We start from the raw sequence: 12,574 nt of genomic DNA on the forward strand, positions 1-12,574 counted from the left end.
ACAGGGAGTATGCTTGTGGCGGACAATGTGGGACGCAGCTGACGCTCGCGACGGACACCAAAAATGCATATGGCACAGCTTGTCAACTGTTCAGTAACATATAATATAATAAACTGTAACAACATAACAATTATAGATCTACAAATAAAAACACAGAACACAGAATTGCAGTTGAACACAACCTGCTAGTAAAAAGGTAAATCTCTGAGACATGAATATCAATGGGACTTTACAATAAAGGCGGAAATTAGTCAGTCAGTCTCATCATATCTTGAGGTAGATGCACTTTAACAATAGTCGCACTCACACAATAGAACCTTGTCAAATCTCAAGTCAACATGTAGAGCAGGAAGTGCAGTAACAATTTATTACAGTCACAAAGACAATCCAAACAAAGACAGGCTACTACAACTACTGCAATTCAAATTGTTTTCAAATTAAACAGCCACAGCATAAAACGAAAATAAAACAAGAAGTATATCAAAAATAGTCAGGAGATAACAATACTGTAACTACAATCAATTCAGTTGTAAACAAACGTAGAGACCATAGAACAGAACACTATGCACTTGCAGAAGCAAGGAAAGCACTAATGTCCATCACAACTCAAGTCTTTCAGTTTTCTCCATAACAGCAACAGCAGTCACAAAGTTCACAGAAAGTGTGTGATCACACACACACACACACAGCCCGAGATACGCCCCCGTAATAGCCTCCACTGTGTGTTGTCTGCTCTCCTCACACAGGCGTTTAATAAAAAACAAGATTTTAGACGCACATTTGAAAATTGGTGGCTGCCGACCAGACATGCAGGACAGCGAGTCAATTTGCGGGACACATTAAAAATCATTAAAATACGGAACAGTCCCGCGCAAATCGGGACATATGATCACCCCAATACAAGGCCATGTTAAGGGGGCGTTCCGTACCGTGGTCTGCGATCTCCAGTCAGACCCCTCTCAGCGAAAGCGCATGTCTGTCATCTCGTGGTGAAATGTGACATTACATCATAAAAGTATACAGTGGACACTGGACGCTCGGAACCGGGCCACCACGGAAACAGCGAGAACGCGCGTACAATTGACGCCCATTGAATACAAAAAATACAAACAATATTGTATTAAGAAAAAAGCAAAAAGGTGAATTTGTGGTTGTCGAAGTGTGGGTGTGCAAGGTTCCGTTGTTGTAGAGTAAACATGTTGATAACACCCTCTTCCCACTCCCCCAAAAAATGAAAATGAACCAAAAAAAATCCAGCGTCTCTGGGCCAAAGATCATCTAAAATGGAGTGATGCAAAGAAGAAAAGTGTTCGGTGGTCTGATGAGTACACATTTGAAATTGTTTTGGGAAATTGTAGACGTCATGTCCTCCGGGCCGAAGAGGAAAAGAACCATCTGGACTGTTTGTTATGGAGGCAAAATTCAAAAGCCAGCATCTGTGATGGTATGGGGCTGTGTTAGTGCCTACGGCATGGGTAACTTGCACATCTGTGAAGGCACCATTAATGCTGAAAGGTACATTCAGGTTTTGGAGAAACATGCTCCCATCCAAGCAACGTCTTTTTCATGGGCGCACCTGCTTATTTCAGCAAGACAATCCCAAACAATAAAGCTTATCTAGTTGAACATTAACTATCTTGTCTTTGTGGTGTATTCAGTTAAATACAGGCTGAACAGGATTTGCAAATCATTGTATTCGGTATTCATTCATGTTTAACACAATAGCCCAACTTAATTAGAAATGGATTTGTATGTTAGGTTAAAAAAGACTGTTTATTTTATATTTTGTTAGAGAAAAGTACGTATTTCTTGTTTAAAACAAAACAAAACAAGAAGCCTCTTTATCCATCCATCCACTTTATCCTCACAAAGGTCGCGGGCATGCTGGAGCCAACCCCAGTTGTCTTTGGGCAGCAGACGGGGTACACCCTAAACTTGTCGCAAGCCAATCATAGGGCACACAGAGTGAAATTAAAAAAATATTGTCATTATTATTATTCTTTTATAAAAACAAATATTTCAGTCAAGAAAAACAATTTTTCATAAAACCTTCATTAATATACATTATTGTTGAAAATGCACTTCCAAAAAAATGTTGGCAAAACCGGTTGCCATTTTTGTTGTTGTTGAGGAGGCATTGTGGCCAGCTGCTGAATATAACTTAAAAAGTAATTTGTAATCTTAGTTACTTTTAAAATCAAGTAATCGGTAAAGTAAGCAACTTACTTTTTCTAAGTAAGCGTGGCAACATCATGTCATGGGCAGAGGAACTCATGGGACACTTGCCAATTAGCGCCACTGTTTAGGCAATGAACTGAAGATGGACTTGGTTGATGGCTTGACTTCTGATAAATAAGTGACATAAGTGTCTACAAACAATTAAAAGGTAACATTTGCCCCATGTGCCCTTCCAAGCATGTCAGTTGAGTAGAAAGCCAGGTGTTGGGTATCCAAATAAGTGAAAGTCCCCCTGGTAGCGTGCATACAGGCGTCTGATGTCCCGTTTACTGATTCCTGAGAAGTAGAGCTCCACCTTGGTTTTGTTGTAGTGTGCAATGCCAGGAGAGATGCTCGGGTAGGACTCAAGCTGCTCAATGCCTGCTGTCCTCAGAATGTGGGCGGCATCTTGCTTCAGTGTCTCCAGGTGGCCGACGACATCGTAGTGGATGTCGCACGGCGCACACAATTCCACGTAGGTTGCCCAGTGGATGATGTGCTGGCCAAACTGCCAGTTCATGGCCTTCCGGCCGTCCTTGTCCCCCAGGTAACGAACAAAGTCATCAAAGACTAAACCTGTATCAGTGAGGTGGGGAAAGCCTTTGCGGTATTTGTGGATGATGGCAGGTTCGATGGTGTACTTGAACCAAGGCTCAGATGGTTTGTGAAACAGGAACTTGTCCTCAAATGTGGAAATCAGACGCTCAAATGGATCCCTCACGATGAAAAACTTGAAGTAATTTTTTAATCTGTTGAACACAGCAAACACTTACGAATACAACGTTTAAAATGACTCAACATCCCTCCACACATACCGCCAGAGATGGGCATTTTGTAGCAGGGACGGAATACGATAGATGGATGCCCATTTTGGGGATGGAGGACAAGAGGTTTTTGAAGAGGACAGACTAAGCAAGGACGGAAGTGGGTTTTCGTCCGTCTCTGTAATTGTCCCTAACGGGTCAAGTACTGACTGATGTGTTGGGTTCTTTTAAAAAGAAATACCACAGTTATCTTCATGGAACCGCCTTTAACTGCCTGCAATAACACTGTAGGGTTGGTACGGCAATTTTATTTTGTTAACTAACTGTTAACATTTAGTACATACTGTACCTTATCCCTTTGCATGGGAAGTATGTCCTTGTCTGGGACACCTCTAGAGCGTAAAAATCCCTCCAAACCGTCATTCATGCTCATGCCAGTGCCGCTGTGCACTTAAAGCGGAATTCAACCCGAACATATTTTTTTCAAGAATATGTTCCCAGTAGGCCCACTACTTGAAACAGGGCATTCTGATAAATATTGCGTTTGTGGAATAAGTGTTAACCCACTCGATTTTAGCCATCTCTGTGGGCGGCCATTTTGTCTTCTGTCGACTGAAAATGACATCACAACTGCTCACAACGACCAATCACGGCTCAGATTCAGAGAACAGGTCAGCTACGAGCTACGACCCGGAAGTGGAAGTCTTTTGTTCTCCAGCATTGTGTTATTTTACAATAATGAATTTTTATTGCAAAATAATACAATAAAAAAGGAAAACATAATGCATTATAACGCACAACTTTTGCAATAATACACAATAGTATTGCGTTATAATGCAATCTTAAATATTTTCGGGATGTCCCCTGCCAGGCTACGTAGTCTGGTGACCGACGGTGGTTGTGTTCAACTAAATGCCATATTGGATGACACTTAAACGGTTGTAAACAATTCAATCCACTCACAATACTCCCAGTCGCTAACTGGATGTAAATAGGAAATTAGCCAACTAATGAGCTTTAAATAAATGTTTATGAATTATGAAACCTCTGCCGTTAGCCTCGCTCCCACGGCGTCATGCACGGACGCTTTTTTTTTTGGGGGGGGGGGGGGGGGTGGACTCTTGAAATGTAAGGATGGAAGCGCATTAAAAGGACGAGGACGAGGATTTTTTTACGAATAAGGACGGAGGGACAATGACTGAAGGGTGCCCAGGTCGCGGACGGAGGACCGACCGGCAAAATAAAGTGCCCATCTCTGAATACTACTATAACATCTTAATCAACCACCGCACACCACACATACAGTCTGTAACCAATGTAATCAACACAGACCCCTCCCTCCAACCAAGCAGGTGTCATAGTTCCAAGAACGGTCTGTGAGTCTGGAAAAATAGGAGTAGTGGTACAAAAAGAACTAGGATAACTGTTTGCTTATCTCACAACTACGTTGTGATTGAAAACAAATGATTATTTTTTTATGCAAACACTCAACACAACCAATTGCTCGACTATCCATGTGTGGCAACTGTCAGCTTCAGCGAGCATCCTAATTGGCTCTTGTTCGTAAGTAGTGAATGATATTTATTTACAAGACTTTTTTTCCAAGCAGACTGGGGCTGGGGAAAAATATCGCTCAGCGCACTCCACATCACAGGATAATTTTAGAATCATTATTTTGAGACATCTGGTAATCTGATTTTTTGTGGATTATGACAGGGACACGTGCAATCTGGGTCAAATTTCTACTTGATTATTGATATGTGTGTGCCACGCAAAAAGTAATCTATTGTCGTCAAGTTTGCTGTGACTCACCTGTGTGCAATTTCCTGTGGCGTCAGTGATGAGAGGCGGGGCAGGCCGTTCTTCTCATGGTCATGGACAAGTTCCTCTGGGATCTCCTCGACACTGGAAAAGGCTCCTGCCAACAATAATGCATGAAGTACAAATACAATGGAGTCAGAATGTTGAGAGATGTGCAGAGCCAGCATGACAAAAATGAGGAACGACATGGGTCAAATATAAATATTAAACACAGGTGGTTAATACACCTCAACATTATAGCAGCAGACCAGACACCATGGAAATATGCCCCCCAGTGTGCTGATAGTATTGCAATGACATCAACTAAGTCAAATGAAACACTTTGGACGGTTTGGGTCAGTGGTAGAGTGATCGTCTCCCAGCCAAGTGGTTGGGGGTTCGAGCCACGGCCATTGTGACCATGTCAGAGTGTCCTTGAGCAAGATACTGAGCCCCCAGTTGTTCCCGATACTGCGTCATCTGTAGGTGAATGAGGAAACAGTGTTAAAGGGGAAATCAACCCAAACATTTTTTTCAAGAATACGTTCCCAGCAGGCCCACTAATCTAAATGGCATTCTGATTAATATTGCGTTTGTGGAATATGAGTTAAGCAGCAAAATCCACCCCTTTGGTCGTTACCTGAGCCCTGAGCAGTGGTGATGTCATTTTCAGTCGACAGAAATTATAAAATGGCCGCCCCCAGAGATGGCTAAAAAGGGGTGGATTTAGTCTTATTCCACAAACGCAATATTTATCTCTTGTTTCAACTAGTGGGCTTGCATAGAACATATTCTTGAAAAAAATATGTTTGGGTTGACTTCTCCTTTAAAGCGCTTCCTCTTTAAAGCGCTTTGAATGCCGAAGGTAGAAAGGCGCTTTACAAGTAACAGCCCAGTTACCATTCACTGCAACATGACAAAGTGCATCTGATGTTCCTTGAGCTTGCCTTTTTGATCTTCCTATTGTGGTATTAAAAGGGTGGGGCCAACAGGATGGAGGCCCGGGCCATCCACAGCACCCCAACACCCCCGACCATTTTTTTGGGGTGGGGACTGGGTGTTGCCGATCTTGTGTTTAAGTACGGGCATCCTTACAGGGCAATGAGTTGGGAAAAGTTGCGTCTGGAAATAATTGTATAATTTTTCGGGGGCATCAAAAATAGCCGGTCACCCCGAAAAGCCACTGTGCTTTGCACTGAATTTAAGTGTTTGGACTGATCAAAATTGTTATACTCATCCACCCTGATTGAGTGTGATTATACAGAAAGATGACAAGAAGATTACCATATATGGTATATACCTTTAAAGCCAGGAAAGTGTATATGTAATTTCTTTTTTTTTTTTTTTTCAATTCTCGGTCTCTTAGCCAATGAAATGCATCAGAATATAAACGTGATGGTGTTGTGAGCCACCATTTTCGCGCAGTAATGACGGACGCAGACGATCGCGGTAGTTCGGTAATCAGTGACGGTAGTGATATAGGTGACACGCTTGTGGACTTTGAACCAGTGGAACCAGTCGATTGTGATACATATTTTTCAGATATATGTTTGTACCGTAGACAATGACGATATCAACGGCTTTGTTGCAGAATAGAGGATGGTAACTACCACTCTTTTTTAAAAAAAAATGTTTTAATTAAAAATAGTGCTTCTCTTGCACTGACACTTTACTTTTACATTTTTGATTGAAACAGTAAATAATAAACTCGGGCCTGTGTGAAAGTCACATGTCCAAGCTCTCAAATTCTTTTGGAATTGTGTCTGCTACAGGGGCTCAGATATCAATTATTTTGTAGATGTTGAATTTCCGGGAAACTTAAGGTTTTAGAGGGAAATTCTAAAGTCACCCTTAGATTTTAAGGCCAGGGAGTCGGATTGCACCGTCTGATTGATGTAGCGAACACCGCCGTAACATCGGACCCCGTCAGGTAGACTCTGGTGGGCGTTTCAGCATGTTGAATCAGCATCGTGAGTCGGGACATTTGGTCACTCTGATTGACTGTTAGCTAGCGAATCCGCGTGCAGAGCATGAACAGGATGTGACAAATGCGGATAAACAGTGAGCATGCCTTTGCTGCCTTAATCTTCTTACAAGTACAAGAGCAAGGGTTGACAATTTAAGTATTTCACAATACTGTGTCAAGATGCATTGTTTACGTTTTTATAATCCGCCCCCGGCCAATAGCTTTCCGGTTAGATTTTGCTAACCATGAGGAATAGTGACTACTGCTGCCGATGGTATGGAGAGGTATTACATCTCACGCGCACTCAGAATGTAATTTAATGGTCAGCGTCGCTGTCTGTCGTTGTCGTGTATTTTAACCCTTGTATTGTGTTGGGTTGAAATTGACCCCAGAATTGACTTGAAAAACGGGTCAATTTTGACCCCAACACAATACAAGGGTTAACAGGGGGTTAAGCTTCGGTCACAGTTGGCCAACGTCTGATTGGTCTATGTAGGTCTTCAGAGAGTTTCGACAGGCGCTTGAGGCCTTGATGGGTTAAGCAAGCTGTGAAGGCTCCCCTTTCCCCAGCCACTTCAGCCAGCTCTTCCGGGAGAATCTCGAAACGTTCCCAGGCCAACCGGGAGACAGCAATTACCAAAGATACATTCTGCTTGGCCTGCCGGTACCTATCAGCTGTCTAAGGAGTACCAAAGGCCAAAAAGGCTGGACAGGTCTTGCATCAAGCCCTTTTCACACCGCATTTAGCGTCAAACCGATTCATTGGGTATGTGCTGAAAGGCAGGTATCGAGGACGCCTCTGATTGAAAACTGTTCTATTTGAGAACACCATCTCACCAATTGGCGAAGAGCTGGTGCAGTGATTTAGTGCTACTTGGTGGACTTATTTACAGGTAATGGAATGAGGACCATGCATGGAGGAAACCTTAAATGCGGTATTTCAGTGTCCCAAGCTTTGAGACAAACGAGAGATGACATACAGTGACATTTCTCCCTGCTCAGCATGAAATTTGCCTCAATGTGGTCTTGGTAGAACTGAAGCTCATGAACAAGATTAAACTACCCAAGATCCCGCCAAGCCAAGTGTTTTTTTGTGCAGCTCGCCTCCTCCTCCTCCCCCTGCTTTAAAATGAGCAATGAAACATACGGTACATCTTGTCGAGATGTGGTCTGTGTCTCTTCTAAGACGTCGGCAAAAATCTCCGTCTTTACTTTAACTACTCGGCTGCAATGTCAGTATTTGCAAATGTGGGCAAGCTGGCAATCGGGGCGCCCTCGTCTCTCCAATGTCCAATGACACGACCTCAAGTTGATCATCATAGTCCAACTCCTCTAAAGAAGAGGTTTAAAAGGCCCAAGGGTGTCCAAACTCGGTCCTTAAGAGCCGCTGTCCTGCCTGTTTTCCATCTATCCCAGCTGCAACGCACCTGTTTCAAGAGATCATGATCGTTATCAAGCTTCTTCAGCGCTTGCTGATGAGCTGATCATTTAAATCAGGTGCGTTGCCGCCAGGAGAATTGATAAACGGGCAGGAAAGTGGCCCTTGAGGACCGGAGCTGGACACCCCTTTCCTAGATAGACCAATCCGACATTGGCCAAGTGTGACCGACGCTTAAACCCAGTGGCGTCTGGCACGTCACGCTGGAAAAATACATCGCAAGAAAGAAAATACAAGGGACTTGGAAATTGAACCCTTTTTCAGTGAGAGATGCGTAATCCCAGAGCTGGGCATCGCTTGACCAGCACGAAGTTCCTGTCTGCATATTTAGCCGACCCACGTGGTCCCAGTCGGTCCGAGTCAGCCAAACAGCGTCGAGAACGGATTTACCAGTACCACGTCACACGGAGGTGCCGCAAAAATAAAAAATAAAACAGTGTTGTATACCTTTCGATCCCGCAAACGCAATGACATGTGCCCCATATTGTTTTTATTCAAACGAGCAACACACCGTGTTTTTATTTTATATTTTCTATATTTGGCGGCGTGTCTGCTTGTGCTGTGTCTGCGTGTGACGTGTACATTAAGTTCTCGACGCCGATTGGCTGTCCCCGAGGAGGGATGGACTCCGACCACATGGGTGAGCAAAATATGCAGACGGAAACTTCGTGAGGGTTAGGTGATGCCCAGCTCTGCGTAATCCGCACAACAACTGGTATTGACGCACAATATTAGGCCCCTTCTCTCAGAAATGACACAATTAACTGTTGTACTGACCACCAGAGCTGGGCACTCGCCCATTTTGTGGACGATCAGACGGAGGACGAGAAGTCTTTTAAAAAGCAAGGACGGAAGTGGGTTTTTGTCCGTTCCCTCTATTCGTCCCTAACCGGCTCAAGTACCAACTGAATGGTTTGTTGGGTTCTTTCAAAAAGCAAGCGACACCACGGAGCTGCCTTCATTAATTGCCTGCACAACACTTTTAATGTGGGTCCCCTGCAGTAACAGCACAGGCATAGTCTGCCCTCTAGTGGTTCAACATATGTAATACCATGAATAATTCCACAGGAGTCAGGGTGCCATTTCACTGACTGACAGAAACACACCCAGCCTGCCTTGTGTGTGTCATCAGGGATAAGGTATTGTACGCATTGGCCGTAAGAAAAGATGGATAGCAATACTGTTTGGTTAACTAACTGTTAATATTTAGTACCTTATTTTTATGAATAAGGATGCAGGGTGGACCGGCAAAAAAGGGTAAAGTGCCCATCTCTGCTGACCACAATGATGTGATGCAGTTTTATTTTTATTACTTACCATTTAGAACTATGAGGAGTTTCTTCCATTCGTTGTCACGCCCATCAGGTGTCTGGCAGAACAATATATTGTGTCGGTCGGAGACAAATATGTTGTCTAGGGCCAACTTGGAGACGTGGGTGTCACCCCAAAGTTTCTTGCTCTTGCATACAGCAGAGAGCAACTGACTCCTCTGCTCAACAACCATCCCCCAGTTTTCCCCTAAGGACTCAAACATCAACAAAAACAGCAGTTGCCTTTCATTTCAGGATTCATGTGCCACATAATTAGTAAGTTACTTTCATTGTAACAACAGTGGACCTAAGAAAGTGAACCGACCCCTGACAATATATACTTTCATTGTGATCTGTTTGCCTGTACATTAAGACATAAATCTGTGCAGTTTAATTGATAAACAAAAACTGTGTCGGTAGTGCTTATAAACTTCTACCCAAAAAGACTGAACTTTAAAAATACTTACTCTGCTTTTTTTTTTTTTTTACATCAGAAAAAAAACCAAACCCAATATGTACTGTATTTTAACAGCGGTTTGCTCACTCTCTAAATCCACTGTACTGTAGCTCAAACCAACCTGGTTAAATGAATGTCCTGTGGTGATGAACTCAATTTCTGAGGGAAAGACAAACAAATTAGAGCAGACAGTTGCCACTTGTGGATTGGAATTACTTTGCAAATAAAAGCTTACCTCTTTCACCCCCGAGGCTAAGGAGCCTGTCAACCACCATGAGGAGGAGCAGCAGCCAGCCACAAGCCAAGAAGATGCGCCAGTGGAACCGCATTCTTTTATTTTCTGGTGTAGGCTAAAAGTTGCGTTAAAGACAATGTTAACATGAAGCCTCTGTAATAATTTTTTTTAATGACGAAAAACGCTAATTTGCAAAATACTCCAGAAAAGTGATTCTCTCGGGGGGCTTAAAAAAGTCGTTTGTATCCTGATATTTTTTCATAAAATAATATTGGGTAAGCATCGGGAAATCACTTGTGCTCCAGTCACGAGTTACTCTGTAAATAAAATACAGTGCAGCTCAGCCTTTGGCCAGCAGACGTCATAGCTAGCATTTTTATGCTTTTGGCGGTAGGTCACTCATGTGAAACTGCATTTAAAAATGTAACAGACTGTACTGTACTTGTATTTTCAGAGGCTATTTTTAAACAGCACCAAATGCATTATTGTTCTGAACTTACATAAAATGGGTTGCGACTTTGCAACATTAGGAAGATCACCGCTCAGATTCAGAAAACAGGTCAGCCGGGATTGGTCGTTGAGAGCAGTTGTGATGTCATTTTCAGTCGACTGAAGACAAAATGGCCGCCCCCGGAGATGGCTAAAAACGAGTGCATTTTGCTGCTTAACTTATATTCCACAAACGCAAAATTTATCAGAATGCCGTTTTTCAACTAGTGAGCCAACTGGGAACATCCATCCATCCATTGTCTATACCGCTTCTCCTCACAAGTGTCACGGGGTGTGCTGGAGCCTATCCCAGCTGTCTTTGGGCAGTAGGCGGGGGACACCCTGAATTGGTTGCCAGCCAATCGCAGGGCACACAGAGACAAACATCCGCACTCACAATCACACCTAGGGGCAATTTAGAGAATCCAATCAACTTACCATGCATGCTTTTGGAATGTGGGAGGAAACCGGAGTACCCGGAGAAAACCCACGCAGGCACGGGGAGAACATGCAAGCTCCACACAGAGAGGCCGGGGCCGGGATCGAACCCACGACCTCTGAACTGTGAGGCGGACGTGCTAACCAGTCGACCACCGTGCCGCCCCAACTGGTAACATATTCTTGAAAAAAAAAATGTTTGGGTTGACTTCCGCTTTAAATATGATAAATAATTTGTGCTGCCACTATTAAAAAAAAGGTATGGAGAGGCAGGGCAGCCCTGTCGTATACTTCGAGAGATGTTAAATCGAGGGGAATAGCCGCCTGATACTTTACTGTTCACAAGGCTTTTCAAAGCTGAGCAAAAATGATGACCAAAGCCGAATTTATTTAAAGAATGTACAGTGTTATGAACTGATGCTCCACTGTATCATATGCTTTATAGAAGACTAAGAACAGAATAAATTTCTCTTGGATTGGGAGGAGCTAGTGCTTAGACAGCAGGAATGCTCTGAGATGAGTGAATGTAGGAAAACACAATTTAAGGGTGTTTTTACTGACGAATTAGCACTTTTACGTGGCGAAATGCTCCAAAAAGGTCTTTTAGCATGATATGGCCCTTTAATAAAACAGTATGTTGAAGCAGTTCAACCAAAAATATAATTAAGGCTAAAAGTATAGCAAAAAAATTAAAAAGCATTCATTATTTTCCAAATTTATTGCTGTAAAAAAACCCAAAAGTTTGAAAACAAAAGTCGAAAAACTTGGCAAAGATTCAGCCCCCGCCCCCCGCCCCCCAAAAATTGAACGTGGTTCATTTTCGTGTGGTGTGCTGTGTTGAAATTGTCGTGGCACACCGCACACAGTCCGATCAAAGCTGTCAAAACTTACGTGTGGTTGTAAGATGCTCTTCATCCAAGCTGGACACGGCCCAGTAAACAGATTAAACAACAAAACTACAGCATAACATTTCAGTACTAGCATCTTACCTTCTGTGTCTTCAGCTTTCGTTATATCGCTCAGCATACAGAGACAAGCGAAAGCAGCGCTACAGGTTGACAACTAGAAAGAGCTGGGAAAACCCGTTCGACAGGATGCCTCAAGTGACATGACAGCTTTCCTGAAAATATCAGCAGCAGTTTCCATTAGCAGAAAACCTGCAGCTAAAGAAGCTGTGCAGTAGAAATTGTTAGTAAACATTTTTCTTAGCTAGCACGTTTTTCCTCCAGGTCTGAGGTTCTGGCTTCGAATCTTGGCTCACACCTCGTGCAACTGGCTGACACCAGTCCCAGGATGCTCCTCACTTCTTGGCCACATAAGCTGGGATATGCACCAGTACGTTCACAATCCAATACAAATTGATCGTGTTTGTGTTTTCATTGTTCGAGCACAGAGCAAACCCACTCCTACCTGTATTCAGGACGTTTCCATCCTTCATTTCTACACTGCATGTGATGCTA

At 43.2% G+C, this 12,574-nt stretch overlaps 1 protein-coding gene across 3 annotated transcripts; it reads right to left on the reverse strand.

The window, feature by feature from the left end:
* Window positions 1–339: 339 nt before the first annotated feature.
* LOC147152474 (carbohydrate sulfotransferase 10-like) lies at window positions 340–12,498 on the reverse strand. Of its 3 annotated transcripts, none has more exons than XM_086046880.1 (6): window positions 12,104–12,498; window positions 10,188–10,302; window positions 10,074–10,111; window positions 9,503–9,710; window positions 4,794–4,899; window positions 340–2,966 (listed from the first exon to the last, which is right to left on the reverse strand). In XM_086046880.1, the coding sequence occupies exons 2-6, from the start codon at window positions 10,279–10,281 to the stop codon at window positions 2,420–2,422; spliced, it is 993 nt and encodes a 330-aa protein (XP_085903006.1). In that variant the 5' UTR covers window positions 10,282–10,302; window positions 12,104–12,498; the 3' UTR covers window positions 340–2,419. The 3 variants fall into 3 exon arrangements, with proteins under 3 accessions (XP_085903006.1, XP_085902991.1, XP_085902998.1); XM_086046865.1 differs by having other exon boundaries at window positions 12,006–12,498; XM_086046872.1 differs by lacking the exon at window positions 12,104–12,498 and adding an exon at window positions 10,688–11,063.
* Window positions 12,499–12,574: the final 76 nt, after the last annotated feature.

Source organism: Filicampus tigris, chromosome 1 (assembly GCF_054856515.1).
Source record: "Filicampus tigris isolate MCC_2025a chromosome 1, RoL_Ftig_1.0, whole genome shotgun sequence".
In the NCBI taxonomy this organism is placed as follows: Eukaryota; Metazoa; Chordata; class Actinopteri; order Syngnathiformes; family Syngnathidae; genus Filicampus; species Filicampus tigris.